At 42.2% G+C, this 24,431-nt stretch overlaps 1 protein-coding gene across 2 annotated transcripts in view; it reads left to right on the top strand.

Annotated features, from left to right (window-relative positions):
- itsn1 (intersectin 1 (SH3 domain protein)) overlaps positions 1–24,431 on the top strand; it is a 62,795-nt gene that overhangs the window by 3,033 nt on the left and 35,331 nt on the right. Inside the window, exons 2-18 of one of the 2 annotated variants that reach the window (XM_084077032.1) lie at positions 5,247–5,309; positions 7,844–7,942; positions 8,662–8,725; positions 8,889–9,052; positions 9,348–9,521; positions 10,083–10,161; positions 10,359–10,465; positions 11,577–11,640; positions 12,764–12,901; positions 14,248–14,333; positions 14,718–14,857; positions 15,842–15,964; positions 17,001–17,150; positions 17,296–17,436; positions 18,035–18,122; positions 18,266–18,405; positions 19,689–19,772. In XM_084077032.1, coding sequence (XP_083933158.1) covers positions 5,282–5,309; positions 7,844–7,942; positions 8,662–8,725; positions 8,889–9,052; positions 9,348–9,521; positions 10,083–10,161; positions 10,359–10,465; positions 11,577–11,640; positions 12,764–12,901; positions 14,248–14,333; positions 14,718–14,857; positions 15,842–15,964; positions 17,001–17,150; positions 17,296–17,436; positions 18,035–18,122; positions 18,266–18,405; positions 19,689–19,772 — 1,869 coding nt within the window. In that variant the 5' untranslated portion in view covers positions 5,247–5,281. The remainder of the gene's footprint in view (positions 1–5,246; positions 5,310–7,843; positions 7,943–8,661; positions 8,726–8,888; positions 9,053–9,347; positions 9,522–10,082; positions 10,162–10,358; positions 10,466–11,576; positions 11,641–12,763; positions 12,902–14,247; positions 14,334–14,717; positions 14,858–15,841; positions 15,965–17,000; positions 17,151–17,295; positions 17,437–18,034; positions 18,123–18,265; positions 18,406–19,688; positions 19,773–24,431) is intronic. The other variant, XM_084077033.1, reaches the window with a different exon arrangement.

The following is a 24,431-nucleotide window of genomic DNA, read 5'->3' on the forward strand; positions in this document are numbered from 1 at the left end:
CTGTCAGTTTATTTGATCCATTATTTATTGATGTCTCGACTCATACTTACTCTTACCCGTTCCTGGGTTTAACTCCTACTGCTATTGTTGCTTTGACACCTGAGTTTCTCCCAGGGGTCAATACATGTTTACCTTTTTATCTTACAAACAAACTGGCTTTTTTCAAACAAGCATTGTGAATGGAATTGCACACTGTACACTGGCTTTTCTGTCTGAGCTACTGTATATGAACTACAGCTAGGCTAGGAGGTCACACTCCGAAATTGAATCTCTGCATGCATAACAGAATCCCTGAGAGGAATCGCAGCAATCAAATCTTATCAACGTCTGTGACTGTCCCTCTCTTGTCACCAGTGTCCTATCAATGTCTGTAACGCATCACTACACAGTAAAATCCTCAGTGTTCATTTAACTCAGAGAGCGTGTAAAAATGGGCCCAAATCAACCTACAGGTCCATTGTATTTTCCTATGTATTAATACTGTCCCAGTCATCACTGCTGCTCAAGTGCAAGAGTTGGCTCAATGTTGAGCGCCATCACTCACACATTTTGATTGGTGCTCCTAATTTTCTTGGGACATTTTGAAATTGCCAGTGTCAGTGCTGCCAAGTAAAATGGCTAATTGAATTTAAAGGTAAACTCGGGACTCTTTTATTAGATGTAGGCTGACATACAGTGTCAGCAGCAATAGAAGTAACTGTTATACACAGGCGGTCTGTGAAGCAACAAAGTATATCAAGCCCTGCTTTCTCTGTGTGTGTGTGTGTGTGTGTGTGTGGGCTTTGTTTCTGTGACCTAGTTAAGCTGGTTACTTTGTCCCCCCACTCTGATGGTAATACACACACACACACACACACACACACACACACACACACACACACACACACACACACACACACACACACACACACACACACACACACACACACACACTCACACACTCACACTCACACTCACACTCACACACAGACTTACAGTCTTCAGAGTGCTGTGATCAGAGAGTTGGTTCTGAGTGTGTATAAAAGTATCTACGACTACGTCAGACACCAGGGTGTGTGTTAGTGTGTCAGTGCAGTGCAGTGAGGCCAGAGGGCGGTGATTCGAGTTGACACTCACCCTTGCACAGAGTCCTGCTCTGCTGTGCTGATGATCAGATTATTATCGAGACTATGTTTTGCACCCTGTCTGTCCGTCCGTCCGTCTGTCTGCGAGCAGCTAATCTCCGGCACTGTTGGCCCGGTCCCTGCGAAACTGTGCACACAGACTCCCTGGATGCTAGAGCAGAACCTCTGCCCCCAGTTTTTCAGATCGGCCTGGTATAGCGCCACCATGAGGCCGATTTTTGCAAAACATTTTTTTGTTACTACCCCTACAGACTTGGTCCAAACATCACACAAATCGGTGCACAGTATCTCTATAGTCATGTGATCAACACAGATCTGTCCGATTTTCCATACTCCATCCTGATTGGCTAAGATTGGCTTCCAAAGTTTGCAGGATTGGTCCGTTTCGAAAAAAATGCCTCAAATCATTAATGCAGCATCCGATTGCCGTGAAAGGTCTAAGAAGAAATGGCACCCTTTCACATTGGTCTATTATAGCACCACCAGGAGGCCACAATGACCTACCTGACCTGGCAGAGACCTGTGCCTTTTCCATGTCTGGTGCTCATAGAGATAAGGGGAAGGCATGTCTGGATCTGATTAACATAACTCTGCAGATGTCATAGGCTGAGGATTGTATGTTGTTGATGGTGTTTCTGTGTGTTTTGTATGGCCGTGTGTTCTCCAAACTATCTGAATTGTGGCGGAAGGAATAGCATTTGTTATTTGAAGTAATGTTCACGGCCCACCTCTGAGAGACAGAGTGAGTAGACAAAAATGGTACCATTATTATGAGCATTAGTGAGGAGTCTGAGGACCAACTATATGAAGATAGGTTGAAAATTGGTGAAGTAGTCCTTTAAGGCTTTTGTGCTTTACTAGGACTGTCACAATGCAGTATTGTACTTTGTACAATATCTTTTTAATAAAGATTTGTTTTTGGCTTTTCTGCCTTCATTGATAGTTCAAGTGAAGATGGACAGGAAAGAGGGAGAGACAGGGGGAGATACGTAGCAAAGGTCGTCGGGAACGGGACTCGAACTCGCTGTCAGGCTCCATTAGAGCCTATATGTGGTATGTGCCTGGACCGCTAGGCCAGCGGGCGCCCGATGTTTTCTTATTGTTAATCAAAATACACTACCTGTCATGTTGAAATGTGAATGTGTGGCGAATATCAATATGTATCCTGCCCTAACTGAGCACAGCTGTTTGTGGGACTCTTCTTCTTCTTCTGCTGCTCCTCCTCCTTCTCTCTCTCTCTCTCTCTCCGTGTTGTGTACGTATATTCGCAAAACTAAAAGGGGTAGTCTATGTCATGGGATGGTGGAAGTGGATGGATGTGTCATCAGTAAACAGCAAATTTGAGTTTGTGTTAAATTACCACTATGGTGCTCATTACACAAGTTTACAATGTTTGTCTTGGTTTGTATATTAACATTTAGCGTTCTTCTCTCTCTCTCTCTCTCTCTCTCTCTCTCTCTCTCTCTCTCTCTCTCTCTCTCTCTCTCTCTCTCTCTCTCTGTCTCACCCTATCCCTCTCTCTGTGTTATGTACGGTACATGAGCAAAACTAAAACGTGTCGGGTAGTCTTATGTCATGGGATGGTGGAATTGGATGAATGTGTCATTAAACAGTAAAGCCTCACAAGCACATTTGAGTTTGTGTTAAATTACCATTATGGTGCTCATTACACAGTTTACAATTTTAGTCTTGGTTTGTATATTAACATTTAAAATGTAGCCTACCCTTTGTCAGTAGGAATGAAACCGTGCAGTTCACAGGGCTCATTCTCAAACTAGTACAGGTGCAGTTTGACTTCAGAGTTAGTAACCTCGAAATTATGTACACAAATGTTTCCATTCAAAATTACATATAGCAACCATGTTTCAGCTTAACTTGACATATGGCCCCTTTCCATGCCATAGTCCTTGCTCTGCACGCCATGGCTCTGCACGCCATGGCTCTACCAAGGGGCAAGGCTTGGATATTTACGATGAGGCCAACACGGAAGCTTATGAATGGCCAGAGTGAGGCACTGTTTTACCCTGCGCCGACCTGCAGTGTCAGAAAGAATTTATTTTAACGCAAGTGAATGGGTTTTTGACAAACTTTAGACTAGATTTTAAAAATAAAATCTAATCAATAAAAATTGTCATAAATTCTATATGCTTCCAGTCGCTAGTTTAAAGTCTCCTTTCAATCATCATGATATGCGTTTTGCTAAATTATGGTCCCATTTATTCTAAAATTGACGATAAAGTAGGCTATGCTCCAGGAGGGTCGGGATGATTTGATTGACAACCTACACAACCAATAGCATTCATTCCCCGCCCTACTCTTGATTGACAAGCTACCCAACCAATAGCATTTTGGGGGGTTGTTTTCCGGTTCGCTGGTCACGTGTCTGGTCTCAACCAATAGCGTTTGAGTTCCGGCGTGGCCAACTGTATATATTAACGATGGAGGAATGCACGTTTCTGAACTATCGGCTTCATTTTCGTTCTGTAGAAAGCAGGGGAGTGGCTTTGTCCATTCTTTTTTACAGTCTATGGGCTCTACCCACATTTTTTGGGGGGGATTCCAAATCAGTCTGTCTGATCGGCAAAACTGATTATTTCTTTATTCAGTATTGTCTTTACTTCAAAATTATAGTTCTATGTGATGAGTTGATGTACAAGCTCACCCGTTATGAGTTTTATACTTAGTTTTTTTGAAAGAAGTATAAAGTTATTAAATATGTAATTTCTTTGTATATTTAGGTTATTTGTCATATCTGCCCCTGTGCAACTTCAAAGCCTAAAAGAAATGTAGTTTTTCGTTAATCGCAATTATTTGTGTGACAATGAATCGTCATTTAAAATGTCATAGCCCTGGTACCCAAGTGAGAAAGTGTGCATTGGTGTGAACTTGAAGCTGCAGGGTGTCACTGAGACAGAAAAAAATACCTATCTTCACTTCTTCAGTCAGTTGCCACTAAAGGTTAACACTTATCTTCTGTTCACAGCTGACGTCTAGCTTATGTGTTTTTTTACCAACAATAGCTGGTGAAGTAGCCTTCAGACCAAAACGTTCGTTTCCTGGCTGGATTGGCTGCTAGCAGGAAACGTATTGCTGCCGCAAGATTTAATGTTTTGCCTGGCTGGCCACGATAGGGTCAGCGTGTTTTTTCTTTAGTTTAAAAAAGATTAAGTTGTGATCTTTGGTATTATTCAACAGCCAGTGAAAATGCACCAAAACTCAAAAAGGTAGATAGCTCTCTTTCTCTGTGCATGTATGTGTATGTCTGTGTTCTTGTCAATGGATGTGAGCTTGAGGGTATTCAAACTGAGTGGAATCAGTGTTGTGACCAGACTCTTGCCCTTGAAAACATGCTGACGTCATTGTTGATGGTAATGCAACAATTATCAATTCATTAATTCATATAAAGATGAGAAGAGCAATTTTACACTTGATTCAGCCATTCATTGACACTAAACGGTTGTCGGATTGCCCACACATGCTTAGTGAAAACATATTTGTGCAAATAGAATTTGCTTTCTGGTTGACTGAATGGGCAAGTGGGTTTATCATGTCACCTGATTGCATAAAGTCTGTCTTTCATACAAACATTCAGTAACATAACAGGATTAATCCGTTGTTTATTCTAGGACTTTCAAGTGTAAATAAAATCAAGTAGCCAAAAAATGTAGTTTACAGAAAACCTAGTTTTAGAATTTCCCCTTTTGTTAGTAAGAATCAGTAACAAAAGAAGGAAGTGAGTGAGGTCTGGTAATGGTGATACGTACAGTATTCTAAAAGTTTAGTTGTGCATAGGAGATGTACCATGTTCCAGCCCGGTGAAATTAATAGACGTGTGATGCATTATGCACAGTGGTGTAGTGGAGGGTATTAAGAAGCAAAATGCCATATACCTACTGTTCATTTTTCAGTGGGCATCGGATCACGTATACTCACTGCACATTCTCCTATGAGTCTTCTCGTCTCTGCCTAGTAGCAAAGTCAAGAAAACAACCTGCATTATTTTACGCTCCGTGGTGATACAGGCCACACACACACACACATAGTGTGTGACCTGCACTGATGGGCAAGTGGTTTTGAGACCTTGGTGTCAACCATTGCTTTATGATTTGTATTGTGTTTCAGGTCTTGTATAGCTGCAGTAGAAGACTGACTGAACCATGGCGCAGTTCCCCACTACATTTGGAGGTCAGTACGTGTGTGTGTGTGTGTGTGTGTGGGTGTGTGTGTGTGTGTGTGTGTGTGTGTGTGTGTGTGTGTGTGTGTGTGTGTGTGTGTGTGTGTGTGTGTGGCATGCGCATGCATGGGTTGTTGTTAACCTCTGAGTCTTTGTTTTATTGTGAACTGTTCATCCCCCATTTTATTTGAGATTGTTAAAAGAAATTCCAAAACCTTTAGTAAATCCACTTTCCTTTCACATAACTAGTAATACAAAAACAAAAAATGTCTGAATCTCCTGTAGATCCAGAGGCTGCGCAATGGAGAACAATGTACAATACATATAGATTATCACACAGGCATTTATGCTTTTGTTTTGTATTTTATGCTGTAAACTCTGCTGGTTGCTCCCTTGGCCAGGGTTCCCTTGTAAATTAGACACTCGTGGAATTCTGGATCAATCAGCAATCGATGAGGCACATAGGAGTCGAGACAATATTCCTGGTGGTGGTGATTATGCTTTATGTACATGATACCATGGTCAGAAGTACATTAACACTCATGTCAGTGCTACGGTAGTTCTGCCTCGAGCATAGGGCAGAGATCATAGTTATACTGTAGCTGCCTGAAGGACAAACTGAACCCTAACAAGATAGGCCGTACCGAAACAATAGCTATTAGGCCTAGTTGAGACATTTAGGCTCTTACAAGCTGTCGAATATCATAATGTAATTGTAGAAGTATTATAAGTGATGGTATAATATAAAGGTTAGATATAAGCAGCCATATAACCTCTTCCTGGTCACCTGGTTAGGAGAAGAAGAAAAAAATATGTATACAATATATATATATACACGCACAGTATCATTGCCTTGAGGTTGGATACCAACGGCATTGATGAATATCGGGAACATATAACCTTGTTAATTTACAAAACAAGAAGAGCATTTGATCAACGCTTTAATTTCTGTCATTTTTGTCAATGGGGACCTTGTCCCACTGAACATAGTGGTATTAATCGCTGGGATTTACCTACTGTATAGTGTGGGGTTGAAATCATGGCTAGCTTAGCTATTACACAGGCAGCCATCCATTTTGATTCCTTTGTGCCTAAATAAACCAAGTGTGTCCTTACTTAGCTATGAACTTTACCACACTGCATGCAACAACCGTGTTTGGCTTCTGAGTTTTTTTCATGTTTAACATGGTCACTACCTGTGACGGTTGCACTTTGGTTTACAATTCATTTCTGAATGTAACAGATCTGTCCCTCACCATATGTCAGCAATTTTAAAAAGACCACTTTCTGTTGCTTCCTACTCTGGTTGCTTATTTTGTGTTTAAATATAACTAGTCCATCCCCGGGGAAAGTATTATGAAGGTATATGCCGTACCTACACTTCTTTTTCAGGGGGTTTTGCGTGTATACACACACACACAAAGGTTTGTGGTGTCACTCACAGATGTACATTTTTCAACTTCAGTACTTATTCTGAATATTTGAAATGGTTTCAGTACTCATAGCACTATCGATGCCAGCTGCACATCTTCCTATGACAAGGAAGAGACCTTTTTTGTCTCTGCCTTGCGTAAAAGTCAAGAAAACAACCAGCATTTTATTCACTCCGACTCCCGCAGCAACACTTTGTTATCCACATGTAGCAGCCCCGCCCTTACTCACAGTGCTGCACTCAGCTTTCCTCACTCCACTCGTCTTGTTTGTTCCCCTTGAAAATATGCCTGTCACAATTATTTCACAATCGCAGTTATTTTGCGTAATCGTTATAATCATTTCCATTCATCTGTATGCAACTATATATACAGTATACGATAGATGGATGGATGGATCAAATGTGCCAGAGCAGGGATTCTCTTTCTTAAATAGGTTCTATGGACAGTTCTTCTGTCCATAGGTACTTAGTTAAAGGACGACTTCACCCATTTTCTGTCTTCATATAATTGGTCCTCACTAATGCTCATGATCAGATGGTACCGTTTTTTTCTACTCAGTCTGTGTCTCATAGGTGGGCTGTGGACACTTCAGAAACCCGCCTACCTGTGACATCATCGTTAGGCATTAAAAAAAGATGTTTAAGGCGAGAACAATGGCTTCCATTATAGCATGATAACTTTCCAGGAATAGAAAGCCTGCAGTTTCTATTAGCTTGATTCACCATGGATGATGTCACTGGTAGGCGTGTTTCTGAATTGTCCACAGCCCTTGTCTGAGACACAGACGGGGTAGACAAAAATGGTACCATATTATAAGGACTATTAGTGAGGACCAATTATATGAAGATACGTTGAAAATGGGTGAAGTCGTCCTTTAAGTAAGCACCAGGCCGCAGTCAGAGTACTGAAGCATGGGTGCAGCCTGTCCTTATCACTCCCTCCATCCTTTTGAAGGTGTTACGTACAGTATGACTCACCTTTCCGTGGCATTCCTCTACGCAGAACTGAAACTGATGACTAACACACTCTTCCCATCCTTCCTCCTTCTCTGTGGTAATGTCTTGGCCTTCTGGCTTTTGGTTAATCAACTCTTACCATATCTTGTCCGCCAGGTCCGGTATCAGATGTGTTTCTGATCTCGGCGGACGAGAGGGCCAAACATGATCAGCAGTTTCACAGCCTCGCCCCTACTGCTGCTGGGTATATCACAGGTATGCTGATGAACACACTATATTCACAAGAAACACACACACACACTAGGGATGGGACGATGATCGTTATTATCGTTTATCATGATAAAAAATCACTCACAATAATCGTATTGCAGAGATTTTAGCTTTTGTTCAGCACCACTTGAACCCTCTGTACTTGATGAAAAGAGCGCATTTGGCCAAAAATAGCCGATCAAAAGCTCACAACACGTTGCAACGCGTTTTGAGCTTGTAGATCGGCTATTGGCGAAAGTTCCCCCCAGAATAGGGATGCTGGGGATTCAAGTGCTTAACAAAAGTGGCATTTTAAGTTTCAAGCATATTTTGATTATCGCGATAATATCGTTAATCGCAATAATTTTTGCCACAATAATCATGATGTATAATTTTCATACACACACACACACACACGCACACGCACACGCGCGCGCGCGCGCGCACACACACACACACACACACACACACACGCAGAGTGTGTGGGTGGCAAGCATTGGTAAATAAATTGAATGCATGATCAACATACAGACGTACTAAACTCACACATCATACCATTATGTGTCACTTCTTTAGTATATTCCATCCTCCATGTCTTTTTAGGGGAACCTTTTAACAAACAAATATCACTTACACCCCCTTTAATTGCCCTTTAAGATTGTCCATTACTTTGTTCTAGGGTGAAAGCAGTGAAAGTGATATACTGTTCCTGTGTTGTCTCTTAGGTGACCAGGCACGGAACTTCTTTCTCCAATCAGGACTGCCCCCTCCCATCCTGGCCCAGATCTGGTGAGTCACATGAGCACCAACTCAAGCTAATCAATGAGCCAGGTCCTTATCACAAATGGATCCCGACCCACTGTTTGGGAAGCATTTTCACTTCTGCCCATAGGGGATGCTACAAATGTAAAAAGTTGTGTATTTGTAAATGTATAATGCGTTTGTTCTGCAGGGCTCTGGCTGATATGAACAGTGATGGTCGTATGGACATCCATGAGTTCTCCATTGCTATGAAGCTGATCAAACTGAAACTCCAGGGTCACCCTCTGCCCCTCACCCTACCCCCCAGCATGAAGCAGCCGCTGATGGCTATACCACCACCACAGACGGGTTTTGGTAACAATGACACATTCTCATGCTTATAAATATTTCTGCTTGTTCTTTTAATCAGATAGTCTTCTCGTGGACTGTTGGTCCCAAAGGATAATAGACCTACTAAGAATAATAGTGTCGATATGCTGCTATTAGTTCAATCTTACAATTAAATCTGTTGTATTTTCCGTGGGATGCAGCTCATGATTGCCTTACTTTCTGTGCCAGTATCGAGACAGTGTATACCAAGGTTTTGTATTTATTTATGACAACATATGAATGATAATCATTTTATCTATCTTCTTTCTTTTTTGCCTAGGCATGCCCCCCATGGCTTCCCTAGCCAATTCCCTGCCAGGCATGCCTCCTCTCCCTCTGCCACCTTTGCCTGTCGGCGTATCACCCCCCCTCGTGTCCTCTGCCCCGCCTCCCCTCCCCCCACCCATCGCTAATGGAGCCCCTCCAGCCGCCATCACAGGCTTCTCCCATCCAGGTAACATTTAAAGCCTTGAACCCTTTGACATCTAAGCGTCATCAAACCACACAGCTACCCACGGCTTATCTAGGCAAATTTCGCACAGGCTGCTACTTTTTCATAATCAAATGGTAGGTGTGTCTGTTAGTGTTGCTAGGGCACAGAGTTGCAAGGAGCATTACCTAATTCTTGTTTCTAGACAATTAGTTTGCCAACTAGTGTAAAGCCCAGTCCACACCAATGATTCGCGACACAACTACTTGCAACCATTATCCCCAATGGCAGTCAGTTGCAAATATTTGCATTGGTGTGGAAAGGCCTTAAAACATTTTTTTCCCCCCGACTAGTTGCTTGGTGTGGATTGGCCTTAACGTCCCTTCTCTCTTGCGATTTCTTTGGTCACATTAACAATATAAAAATGAGGTGCGTTGTTTGGAGGAGACGTGTGTCTGCTGCGACCTATCCATTGCACAACAACTGACCAAAGACACAGGCGCCTACAGTAATAATGTACAGTAATAATGTGAGTTTGTCCAACATAGCCTGGAACTAAAACATGACATCCTCTGTCTCTCCCAGGCTCCTCCCTCAACAAGTCTTCATCATTCAATCGTTCCAGTACCAAACTTCAGAAAGGCCCGTCCTTCGATGCTGCCGGGTAGGTCACATGACCAGAAATGGCTTTTACACTTTTTCTCTGTGCACAGGATGCACACTGACTGTACACAGAGGAATTCGTTTTTGATACACTAGTGCTAGTTGGCCAATGTTGGCTTGTTGTGTAACAAACGTCCAACTTTAGCAAAAGTAAGCCAGCTAAAAATGTCGAAACACGTTGTTCTCTTTGTCCTCCAGTGCTCAGACCCCTCCCCTTGCTGATTGGGCGGTTCCTCAGTCATCCAGGTTGAAGTACAGACAACTCTTCAACTCCCATGACAAGATGATGAGTGGACATCTCACTGGTACACATTTTTCCTATACACAGACTTAGCTATGGCGGTACGCCACAGCTTACGTTTGCACCGTCACAACAAAAGATTATGTGTGTGCTTAACAAAACAGAGTATTAACAATGTGGCCTCCCTATCCTATTGCACTTAAAGCACTTAAAACCATAGCAAGTTAAAAGCAGATGCTCCCTCTGTCTCGCTCTCTCCCCATGTCCCTCCCTCCTGGGCCCTGCTGTAACATGCGTAATTGTACTTTTTTTTCTCTTATTGTCATCAACATAGCATATTAAAATCCCAAGACTAGAAAATGCATTTCACCTACTAAGTATGATCAGTCTTGCCAGACAGATGTAGCTCATATCCCGGGCCGGAAGCCGTAGCTCCATTGTTGTTCAAATCCCAGAGCTGTAATGTAATTATATCCGCCAGGCTTATGTTTTTGCCATGTTTTTGATGTAGCTTCCATCCATAGGGGGCACCACAAATGCTACAAATATCACTGTTTTTCCACCAAATTAATTATTATTATTATTGCCTGTAATTGCCTTAAAAATGTGTGGGTGACTCGTGAGGCCTATTTCTTAAAAACATATATCATGAACGTAACATCCAATCGCTCCCAATTTGGAATCACATGTTGAGGGGCCTCTATAGTGGTTTTGTGACGTTCATGAACGGTTCGTTTGAAAGGATTCTGTCTTTAGTGTGAACGGGAACAAATTCGGTCACTCCCTCAAACGTTATCGTTCCTCGAGTCGTTCATTTTCCTCCGTGTGGAAAGCCTGGTGTAGCGAGCTGGCAAAATGCTACATTTTGACTGGATTTGAACGATGAACTAATCTTTGTAGTAGACAAAATGATTCGAACACTGAAATGAACAGTAATTACCCACCAGTACTCCGGACCTCCTAAAGTGATTTTACTTCTGCTCAAGGTGATATAAGCGGGATAAGCAACTCCTAGCTGTGCAGTCATCGGAAAATAATGCACACTGCGGAGCTTAGCCTCCGTATCATGCAATTATTTTTCAATAACCGCATGGCTTGTCATTGATTATCCCTTGCATAATTATATTATGTATTTTGCCCACAACACATTTTAATCTTGTTTGTGTGTTTTCCAGGTCCCCAGGCCCGTACTATTCTAATGCAGTCCAGCCTTCCTCAGACCCAGCTGGCATCAATATGGTCAGTACAGTGAAATATTCCTTTAAATTCTGAGGGCAAGTTCTCATTTTCATATTCCTCTTGTTTAGCACAAAAAACAAATACAATTTTGTTTTCAAACATTCTGTTAACAAACAGGCTCACTAAGTGCTTGTACAGGATGCCAAGGGCATGAATGCAGATAATACAAAAACACATGCTACAGACCTGGAGTTAGGATCACTGACACAGAACTGGAGATGTTTTTTTCCCATGTTCTGTAGCATAGAGAACGCTCTGTCTCCAGCTGTTTCCTTTGAGATACTGAGAATGACCAGGAGTGATAGATCCCATGAGGTGGGAGTTTTACCCTGACTTAGATTTAATAAAGCAGTGATACATTTAGGTACAGACAATAATTGATCATTTCTCATTGATGGGTAATAAGACTTCAGCATGTTCATTTACACAGCCCGCAGCACTTACCATAGCACTTGCCCTAGCCTTGACGACCTTGCAGGCTTATGCAAAGGCTAAAATGTAATTTAGATAGCATGTTATGTAAACGGATGCCAGGTTCATTTGTATACCTGGTGTCCTATAGTGTGTGTGTGTATAGTTTCAACAGATTATAGATTTTTTGATATTATACTGTTTATACTGATGATAGGTTCTTGGTTTACCCATGATCCTTGATTACTATTGCTATGCATTTGATGTATTACCTTGTGTTTTCCTTGCTTACTGTAAATCGCTCTGGATTAAGAGAGTCTGCTAAATGCCTAAATTGTAAATTGTAAACAACAAAAAAGAGAGGATAAAGCCTGATTTAACGACAAGCTCACAATGTGTCACGATGCGTTGTATTGAACATGAAGGTGGCCGAATGTTTATATATTATATTGCCAACTGTTTTGTTTTTACCAGTAAATTAATTCATTTCCTAAATATTCTTTCATCAGAGACTAAGAGCGGATAGACCCACAAATAGACTCACTCACTCACATCCCGTATGTGGTACTAAAACACACAAGTGTGTCACTGACAGTAAACAGTAATTGAGTTATCCAATGAGCCCTTAATGAGCTCTTAACCAGCAGGTGAGCACGGCTGTGTTGTGTTTTTTCTCTTGGATTATAATCCAATTGTCTTTCTCCTTCTTTAGGAGTCTATCTGACATTGACCAGGATGGGAAGCTAACCGCTGAGGAGTTCATTCTGGCCATGCACCTCATAGACATGGCCATGTCGGGGCTGCCACTACCGCTTGTATTACCAGCAGATTACATACCACCTACATTCAGGTGACTGACTGATTGACATTACCATTCGTAAGCTTACATGCATGTGTATATCCATCTACTGTAGATAACTAAGATACATTTTACCTCTAGTTTGAGGGCAGTAGCATTAAAGCTACAATCTGTAGGCTTTGTGTCCGTTTTCTCCCTCTCCTGACAGATGTTAGAAGTACAGTGAAGATGGCGGCACATCCATGTCCAATTCAGTGTGCTGTCTGCTTTAAATGACTTTATTGACCATGTCAACCAGTAGGCGTCCTACCTGATAACGGGGTCAATATTCTTCTATGGAAGAGTAGGGAGACCACTTTTAGCCACTGCAGATGTGCTAGTCATATGGTATTATGGAACTCTTTCAAATAATAATGACTAATCCATGCCCGGGGATGTGCACACTCAAAGTAGTAGTAGCAAGTCTGCGGACCCGACGCTGTGCTCCATTGCGCTGTGCACCGTATCAATGAGTTAAAAACATGCTAACGCTGTTAGCACCAAGACCTAACAGAGTACATCCTGGGGGTCCGTAACCGTGACAACAGACCGTGCATGCATGCGCAGTAACGGCGAAAACTGTGTCCGTAAATTTACTCAGAGTTTCCAAAAAACTCTTAATAAACAGCTTGAATTTGGGAAAAGTGAGAAATATCGTTCCTGAGTGTCTGCATATGGTAATGATCACATGCCCGTGTGCAACTTCAGATCAATTGCTCAACCTACTGAGGAGAAAAACGTGTTGATAGATTTGAATGTTCGCCATGCAGCAGTGAAACCAATAAAGCTGCTAACGGTCTAAAAAGGTGGGCTTAATGGAATGGACAGCCCACCACAAGAACACTGGCTTTTATTCAATTCAGCCATTTTATTATTGATCTTTGAGGCCTATCCCATTGATGTGGTTTTCCAAATAAATGTAAAGAGGGATAATTGCTGGCTGTCATTAATGTTTCGACGGATTCTGCGGATGTGGACACATCAACAATGCCACATTCGGCCCGGACGGCTGGCGTAGCGTTCCGGGAACCTAGGCTACTAATGCAGCCCGACAGCGTGTCGACCTTTGCTGCCCGTCTCTCCCCATCTCCCTCTCCCCATTTCCTGTCAGTCTACTGTATTCTCTCATTAAAGGCTGAAAAGCAGGCTCACAATAGTTGGTTAGTGCCTGTGTGGCACTGGGGAAAAACACCTTTTATGTTGTGCTTCATACCTTTTATACACATACTATTCTAGTCTTAAATTGATCCTTTACTGCGGTTAAAGTATTGAATCTATAAGATGTCAGTTTTCTCTTTTACTGTTAACCTACTAGGAGGTAATACGTGTGTATTTGTGTGTTTGTTTGTTTGTTTTAGGCGCGTACGTAGTGACAGCGTTCAGTCGGACGCGAAGAGCGTCCAAGAGGAGGCAGAGGAGGAGCTGGATAACAAAGGGTTACCAGGTGATTAGTCATCTCGTCTATTACTGCATACTTCGGTGCTAGACCTGCACTGAGTCACCAATATCGTTGAGACATTGAAGCTGTCCGTAGCAGAAATATTTCGTTTAGTGACTAGCAAATATGTTGTCGTCTTAAAATCGTTATTATTTTTTTTTGCTTCGCCCTATGTTTTCTTTGTTCATGCAAGGCACTTTCTAAGCTATGCTTTGGAGAAGTTTTATATAAATAAATGCTGCCCACTTAATCATAGCTTGTCATTTAACTGCCCTCAACCCTCACACCCTATCTCATCATTATGGATTTACAAGTGATGTCATAGCCATGATAGTTCTTTGTATCTAAAAGTGTCTCTTGTCTTTGCTCCCTCCCTCCTCGCCCCCACAGTGACTTTTGAGGATAAGAAGAGAGAAAACTTTGAGCGAGGGAACCTGGAGTTGGAGAAAAGACGGCAGGCCCTGCTGGAGCTACAAAGGAAAGAGCAGGAGAGACTGGCTGCATTGGAGAGAGAAGAGCAGGAGAGAAAAGTAAAAATACCAACAAAATAAATAAAACATACACTAACACTTGATGCCAAGTGACCATATTCACACGGCTACCATCTTGCCTTATGTCCTACTCCGTCTAAAGCCTTGTACACACTTGCTTGAAGACTTATTAATGTGGGATATCAAGGCTTTTCACCGTTTTAAGACTTTTTAGTGGCGCTAGCCGCTCTATACCTTTAGCGGATCCTGCTCTATACCTGACTTTGTCCGTGTTCACCGTCAACGCTCTGATTGGTCAGACCCGTCAACGCTCTGATTGGTCAGACCCGTCAAGGCTCTGATTGGTCAGACCCGTCAACGCTCTGATTGGTCAGACCCGTCAACGCTCTGATTGGTCAGACCCGTCAACGCTCTGATTGGTCAGGTGCGTCAACAAAGTGATTTGTCAAGCTTCACGTGACACATGGCTATAAACACATTATAAACACATATCGATGACAAAATGTATCAAAGGCGCGGCTACCTTCACACAGGGTGTGATTTTTTAGATAACAGTTGATTGATGACAAGCACACACCATCATAGACACTGGCTTATGAGCAAGGACTGAGCATCAACGACTACAGGCTTACACTCAGATTTGTCCAGAATCCAATCCTAAGAATCAAACGGGTTTGATATAATCATGGCAACACCGACTGATCTGAGGCTCGATCTGGAGGTGACAGATCACACTCCCACAGACTACAAGATAGTGTGTGGCCCATGATGACCTGCCCTAATTGCGTAGACCAGAGCAGATGATGAATATCAGACATCATTTCCATTATTGGAATTATGATATTATGGGTTCAATCTTAATGTGTTCTCAGCTAAATCTGAGTATAATGTAAGAGAAAAATGGCCACCGTGTAACTATAATCTTTTGGCGTCGAAGGCCAGGTTTTTGTTCATGCCATGGAGTTTATATGTTCATTAAAATGAATGAAACTAAACAGGATTATGGGTCTGCTTGTGTTTCAGGAGCGTGAACGTATGGAGCACGAGAGACGACGACAACATGAGCTTGAAAAGCAGCTGGAGAAACAGAGGGAACTGGAGAGAATGAGAGAGGAGGAGAGACGCAAAGAGATAGAGAGGAGAGAGGTACGGAGCAAAGGAGGGAGGGAGAAGACATGCAAAAAAAACAGCGAAGGTCATCTTTGTTCTGTATTTGATATATTTTATATCAAATTTGTCTCCGGTTCTTGATGGAGATGGTCCTTCTAGCAGCTATGGTATGAAGAGTGCTGTGTCTAGTCTACTGTACATGGGCTTATTTATCCCATTAAGACCTTAGGCTGATTATACAAATGCCTTCTAAATCAGTTGTTCTCACTTTCAAGATTTAAAAAATTATAGCAGATGTACAAGCTCGCAGCATCTAAAATGACACGGATGCTTTCCCGGTTTTAATGGGTTAAAGATCCATCCAATCAATGGAGTACCGAAGTCCTGACGTCCCTGGGTCGCAGAAGTAATTTCTCTATGGAGAATAACATTGGGTCATCTTAGAATCATCTCATATAAGAATTGTGGTCCAAAAATAAACACATTGTCCCGGCGCTATTGTCAGGGAGGTGGCTCTGTATCATTTACGCTTGTCAGTCACTCATACTTCAGTCACTTGATAGAGTCTGTTTCTGGGGAAATTTTAACTAATTCGGCGGCATTAGCGTTTTCTCACTGTCAGTTGATGCTGCATATCCATATGAGTCAAACCCGCCGGGCTCATTTGTTTATTTTTGGAACACAGTTCTTATTTGACGCGTTAAACACGTCTATGGAAATTCAAAATGGTGGGGAAAAAACACGACTTAGATAGGATGCGTAATTTACGTCAGACTTCGGCGTTTTCAATGGATTAAATGGTTATTAGACTGTACGTACACTTTTTCCCAAAATAATCTGGACTGTATACGGCGTATACAGCGTATAACGGTAGAACACACCACTGGACTTCGGTGCTCTACTTCCCTATATTTATTATTAACACACATCTTTCCCGGGCTAGTTCCTATCTGGTTTAGATTGTAAAGATAGGAGAGGAACCTGATAGGATAATGGAATCATAATGATCAGAAGCAAAAGTGACAGTACTTTGTGTGGGTGTGTGTGTGTTTATGCGTGCGTGTGTCTTTAGGCTGCTAAAAGAGAGCTGGAGCGTCAACGTCAGTTGGAGTGGGAACGTCAGCGTCGGCAGGAGCTGCTAATACAGAGGAACAGAGAACAGGAGAGCATAGTGCTACTCAAAGCCAGGAAGAAGACCCTGGAGTTTGAACTGGAAGCTCTGGTACGGTCACACACATTCACAATACCTGCACTTACTGTATACACGCACTAGACAGGAGGGCATAGCGCTCACCAAAGCCACAGAAGCATGTGCTGAAACCACAGGCTGGGTGGTCTACAACTTCAAGGTGTGCTTGTCTCTCTAGAACGACAAGAAATCCCAGCTGGAGGGGAAGCTCCAGGACGTTCGGTTTCGTCTGGCGGCTCAGCGCAGAGAGGTGGAGCAGACTAATCAGACCCGGGAGACCCGCATCGCTGAGATCACCCTGCTGCAGCAGCAGCTACAGGTCTGCAAAACAAATGCATGCCTAAAACACACTAAAGACACATCATTCAGACCAGATACATCAGTGTCATCTCACTCGAGCATAACCGATTGTATCAAAGTTGTTAACTAGCTTGCTGGCCGGCCACCAGGCAGTCATCACTAGCTGGCCTCCCTAGAAGGGATGAAAGGGTCCCGCCCAGTCCTGTCAACTCGCCCCATGAGCAGAGAAATCCTGCCAGGCAGCAGTGACTCTTAGCGAATATTGATCAACAACAATAGAAGGGCCCGGGTTGCAACCGTAATGTTTAAAGCTTGGTTAATGATACAGTCAAAGTTTGACAAAGTGAAATACAGCTTCAACACGACAGTTGCCAAACACCATGGCCTTAAAAATTACCAGAGTAAAATCAACTCCTCCTCTGACTTTGTCCACTGTGACAAACAGCCGCATATTTTCTTCTGTATTTTCTAGGGTGTTCATCTCATTATGACCCTGACTGACTGAACATCTGCCTGACCAAATAATCTGATTAATAAAAATAAATAGGGATTGTAGGGAACATTTGTGTTTTCTGTTCTTGTTCAGATACTTGAGTTTTGTTTACTTTTGTATCCAGGACTCCCAGCAGTGGCTGGGCAGGCTCATTCCTGATAAACAGTGTCTCAACGACCAGCTGAAGCAGGTTCAACAGAACAGTCTGCATCGTGAGTTTTTTTTTTAACTCTAAGGCGTTCTTCATGTTCCAACTGGTTTTACATATTTAGATTCACCTGTCTGTGACTTAAACTTGTGTGTGTGTGTGTGTGTGTGTGTGTGTGTGTGTGTGTGTGTGCGTGTGCGTGTGCAGGTGACAGTCTGTCCTCCCTGCAGAAGGCTGTTGAACAGAAGGAGAACAGCAGACAGCTGCTCAGAGAGCAGCTAGACGCCGTGGAGAGAGAGACCAGGTCCAAACTGCTGGAGATAGATGCTTTCAACACTCAGTTAAAGGTAATGGTCAGATATAAAGCTCAAAAACCCAGTTATACTAGATGGGGTGGAGAGTTGGACCACGTCCAAGGTATTGAAAATAGCTAGCACAGCTGGCCAACTTGACTTTACCCATGAAGACCTGAGGCTGATTCTACAAATGCCTTCTAATCTTAGATCTTAGTTCTCAAACTTTAAAGATTTTTCAAACGTTTTAATGGGTTAAAGTTTTTTTTTTCCATGGCGTTTATGGGCCAAGCATCCATAGGTATGTCTCAATGTTTGTTTTCACGTTTTCTGAGACTGATACTGTACATTGAAAATATTTGTTCATATGTCAATATTGACTTTTCTCCCCAGATTGGGGGATTCTAATAGGTGTTATCTGGTGTTTGTGTTGAGAGATTTTGATGCTTATGTGATGTGATGCTGGTGGTCATGCTTTTGGAAGGCGCCGTCCATGTAACGTCATTCATACATTCATCTAACTCTCAATTACACACTTGCTAAGAGGGAAGGGCGGTTGGTTGGTGGGAAGGAAAGAGGAAATAATGTGGAGGGAAGGAGGGGTCAACTTGGCTCCTCTCTCTCTCTCTCTTCCCCTCGGGTTGGGTCTCTGCAGTCTGTTTATGCTTCCTATCCTCTGATCTTCTCCACCAAAGAAAGAGTTGTTCCTCTGCTGTGTGCTGAGGAAGAGATGAGGAAAGAAGTGATCTGTAGTTTTCCAATTGTTCGCTTGTCTGGGAATGCAAATATTTGTCCAAAATCCACAATTCACATTGTCATCGCCATGTCTAGTAGTTACAGTGAGATGGCAAACAGAAGAGCCACTGCTTGAACACATATCATAAACTGTAGGTTTGGGTGCAGGTTTCTGTTGGATAATAAGGGGGTCTGTTTGAATGTTTCCGTAGCCCCCACACTGGAGTTCTGAACTTTGGGTTATTTGCAAATCAGATGTAGACAGACAGCTCAGATGTGAACCATGTTTGACTCTGCTGCACTCTCCGATCCTGTCCCTAAAATACCTCTCTTACTTCCGCATGGCTGTGCTTCTCATCTCTCAACACTCCCCCTCCTCTCCTCTCCTCTGTTTCTTGTATGCTTGTTTTTGTCGCTGTTCATCCCTCTACTGTCTCTTTACCTGTGCCGTCTCTATCGTGTCTCTTCCCCTAACTACTGACCTTAAATTCATTTGTCTCATGTCATACCATCAATAACCCCATCCTTATGCATTCTCCATGTCTGTATTCTTTCTCTTTCTGCTTCTTGGCTCTCTTATTTTGCCTTCTTGCTCCTGTTAGTGTCTCTGTGAGTTCTATGCCAGCCACTGTGCCAGGATAGAGGCCCTGCGACACCAGCTTCAGGACGAACAAAGAGGGAGAAAGGTAGAGCACGCTGCCTCTACTGGCCTGGGGCAGTACTGCAGCTGGAATATAATATTATAGAGAGTATGTATATGTAATGTCTGATTTTGCAGGCCTCTAGAAGGGTAGCCAGGCACCTTTTTAGTGTTTTATTTGGTCTACCTTACATCTGCAGAGACATGGAAGTGTTTTGGCAGCAACATGTTGCCACAACAAAAGCTGCCACTGGGTCAACAAGTCTAAAAGATGTTGAAGCAGGGTTCTCATAAACATCCCTGTTTTACATGCATACTGCTCTGTGCTGCCCCTGCCTAGCAGATTGTGGTGTTGCAACTTGTTGGAGTTTGACTGTAACTTACTCAGAATGGTTTGAACTCCCTCACTCACAAATACTCATATACACTAGCCCTGGTGTGCTGTTTGCTGTTGCTCTCACGGTACTAAACACATTTATGTCCAAGAAGGCGGTAGGCGAAAATAAGGCAGCGTCTGTTTTAGTCATTGTTTGGATGCCGAGTGTCTTGTGGACAACAGTCGCTGTTTGGCTAGCACTGGCACATTAAAGTGATGTTGATTGATTTGCACTGCCCTTGAGATAAAATAAAAGGATAAATAATAAAGTGCAATTGTAAATATCAAAACCATATATTAATATTACGTGTGTAAATAAATCCAACAATGGACAACATTAGAGTGCTAAAAGAAGAGCAGCGGTATGTTGAAGGACATTAACGCCTGCCAGAGTTATTTCAGATTTTTTGCTGTTGTCTGCCAGAGATTTTTCATTGAAATTTAAAAAGTACTCAGGAGCCGAGATACATCATTTTTAAGTTTTAAGTTAACAAGGAAGTGGATGGGAGTCTTTTCCTTCGAAAAATCATATCTCCTTGGTCTTTGGGTCAAATTGAAAAAAAAAAAAATGTATATATTTTTTTAATAGTGCGCTATTTAATAGATCGCATTTATGCGTGATTGGCAGGAAATGAGTTAAAGGACAACTTTAGTTTTTTACAACCAAGGTTTATCTTTTAGATTGTAATTAAAGTAAATAAAATATGAGTGTTAACATTTTTAAATGTACTGCTTTCTATAGTTTTAGCAATTTTCGCGATCTTTTTTTACAGTGGGCGGGGGCATTCTGTCCGGTGGCTAAATATGTCTTTTTTTACACAATAACCCGGTGTTTTCTTTATTATTATGTACAGTAGCTCTTCTAACCCCCAATAACTCACATCTGGCCATCAAAGACCACAGGACCTTTTTTATTGTGTAAAAAAGGCATATTTAGCCACCGGACAGAATGCTCCCGCCCACTGTAAAAAATATCGCAAAAATTGCCAAAACTGTAGAAAGCAGTAAATGAAAAAAAAATAACGCTCATCTTTTATTTACTTTAATTACAAGCTAAAATATAAACCTTGGTTGTAAAAAACTAAAGTTGTCCTTTAAGCAGATAATTATCAGTTAGGGGTAGAGCAGTAACTCGGGATGTAGAAAAACAGAGAGGAATTTTATTATTAACCAGAATAATCACATCCCATTCTTGTCTGGGTAAGACTGGGCGGTTGGCAGTTATTACTCGGATTTGTACTCCGACGGTATTGGCACTGTAGTTGTCTTTGGCCGCCTTTTGTTGCTAAGTCACTTCTATTTCTATGTTTATTTTCTTTTTCTTTGTCCCCCCCTTTTTTGTGTTTACCTGGCTTCCACTTGTTTCTGTTTCACCCATAGTTTTAAAACCAAAGGAAGTTAACGACTTTAATGTTGGCGTCCCTGTTTTGGACATGTCATTATAGCTGAATCATTTTTGAGAATAGGGATTAAATGGTAGTGGTTAAAACTCATAGCCACTGTAGGGATGTGATAATATCGACTCGACCTTCAACTCATGCTCCAGTCGACTCTAAAAATAGATTTTCTTTCCCCCTTTTATTGTTTTAATGGCCTATTCAAAAATGTTTTAAAACCTTACTGTTTTCCAAAATGGACAATTCGGAATGTTAAAAATAAATAAATAACAGAGCTGTTTCCCAAATGGGGGAGGGAACAGTATGCTTCTGCATGTCAGGTTGTGTGGAAGCTGCAGGAGTTTCATTTCCTCAATTTGCGTGCTGCTGCCACCTTCACATAGGAGTGTGATGTGGGACGATCGACAAACTTGATGATGGGGGTGGGGGGGGGGGCATATCCTGAGACGTTCACTTCCCTAATAGCCACACAGTGCTTACTGCTGTGTGTAACTCCTATAGAGTTCCAGTGTGTGAACTCTAGAGCCCAGTGTGGGGGTGCATTCACACATAGTTGTTTCAGACTTAGCACCTTGGAAAATAAACAAAATACTAGCACTAAAACCCAACGGTGTATGTGTGTGCGTGAGTGTGTGTGAGTGTGAGTGTGTGTGTGTGGTGCGTGTGTGTTTGCATGTGTTTGGGTTGGATGGACGTGTGTGTGTGTGTGTGTGTGTGTGTGTGTGTGTGTGTGTGTGTGTGTGTGTGTTTCAGTGCCAGGCGCAGCTACAGGAGTGTTTGTCAGCTGTCAGGGTCTGTCTGACACGGCTAGACTCCATTATACAGGTGGACAAACAGACCTTCACCTCCCCTCACCTTTATTTTCTTCTTTCTCTGTCTCTTTTCCCTCTCTACCATAGTCTGTTTGCTCTCTCCATTGTCCGCTCCTTTCTTCCCTCTCTATTACCACCTCTTTCCTCTTCTACCTCTGTCTCTTTCTCGTGTCCTCCTCATCATCTCCCTGTCATTTGGTGTTAGCTCTTAGCTACATGGCTAATTATGCTTCCATACCGTGTTCAGTGTTGTCAAACTAGCCACTAGGCCAGTTATGCTGGTACACTCACTGTATGTGGTCCGCATTGCTAAACTAGCAGTTTTGCTAGTTTGCAGGTATATGAGACTAGTTAACATTAAAGGGATAATTCACCCAAAAAAAAAATTCTATCGATTAGTCACCGCATGGAGACTTGAATTAATGGATATTTTTTTGTTTTTGTCGCATTCCTAAGCCAGTCAGGTAGGAGACACAAAGGAGACACTTTGTGTCTCTTACCGGAACCGCTGCCGGTCATCAAATTATTGGCTTAGGAATGCGACAAAAACAAAAAAATATCCATGAATTCTCCATGGGGTGACAAATCGATAGGAAAAAAGTCATTTTTGGGGGTGAACTATCCCTTTAAGCTGTTGTTGTCCTGCTAGGCTAGCATTAATGTTTATGTCTATATATACTAGCTTGAGTATGTTTCAGCCATACAAGTAGGAGAAGCTAGTAGAAGCAGGGTGTAGACTCAGAACCTAGAAATCAGGTAGGTTAAGCTAAAAAAAAGATTTACACGAGTGAATACTGATTGTGTGTGTGTGCGTGTGCATGTGCGTGCCCATGCTCTTAGCATGTAATGTGATCATATGTGTGCCATCCATTCTCTCTCTCAGTAAATGGGATTTGTAGTTTTCTCTGTCACCAGTTGTATTTTTAATCCTCCAGTGGTTTGGTCTACATCTGGTTACTGAAGGTGTCTTCACATTGGTTGTTTGGCTGAAACAAAACAGCTGCGATGTATTGTCGTAGTAACGGGGTACGTCCTAACGGCACAGCTGGTTGTCATAGCTACACAGAACTGACCCCTCCTACTCCTGTCTCTAACCCCACCTTCCCCCCCAAACCCCACCCCCCAAAGCACGCTGTGTGTCCCTGCAAGCTACTTCCCAGTGGCAAAGCCACAGCCCTGTGTTAGAGGCCAGTTTAACACCTCAGTCTGTAACTGTCTTTAAAAACCTCTTCCACTGACCTCATTCAAATCATAGAAGTGTTATGTGTTATTGTGTTCATTTAAACAGATTTTTAATAGTGTCATTGGCTTCGCAAACAACATGACATTACCACGGCATCCGCAAGCATCCGTTTAGTCATACCTGCAAAACATTTTAACTGAACAGGAACCATGTGCAAACAGAGGCTAATAAGACATCCCTGCCAGAAGCACCAATCATTCTGCCAATGCCCAGAGCGGAAATATAAGTATGGTGTACACAGTCAAATCATTTTTTTTTATTCATGCACTTTAACTCGGAGAGTGTACAAATGTCACCAAACGGACCAGTAAGGTATGTTTCCAAGCTAACACTGTCCCAGAGGCTGTCTAGTTAGCTTGCAGGCAGAGCTAATCATTCCTTGCTGTGATGATGGTGCCACACATCAGTTTTGGACGAGTAGCAGACATCTTGATGTTCATTACGTTCTCGCTTGTGGTTACTATTTGTCCATTTAAAATAATGATGACTACAAAATGAGTTGCTGAGGTCAATGGAGAGGAGCTTTACACTCTACATGCTGGATGTAAATTGAATCCGGTCAGGTGACATTTGAACAGTGGGAAAGGGCTCTGGTGACGCAGTAGGGCTGGGAAATATGACTTCCAATCAATATCACAATGATTTCACACTTTTCCCTCGATTATGATTAATGATTATAATAATAAAATAAAAAAGATCTACAAGCTTAATGCGACGTGTTGAGCTTGTAGATTGGCTATTTTGGCACACCACCATTTGTACAGCAAAGTAATACAGTGGTTAATCAGACTGGTTTGATATATTATAAACTATTAGAACTTTTTCATAATTATACGTTGATATATATATATATTTGAGATGGATCGAGGCTTTACTT

The sequence above is a fragment of the Gymnoscopelus microlampas genome (genome assembly GCF_963454915.1).
Source record: "Gymnoscopelus microlampas genome assembly, chromosome: 13".
Classification (NCBI taxonomy): domain Eukaryota; kingdom Metazoa; phylum Chordata; class Actinopteri; order Myctophiformes; family Myctophidae; genus Gymnoscopelus; species Gymnoscopelus microlampas.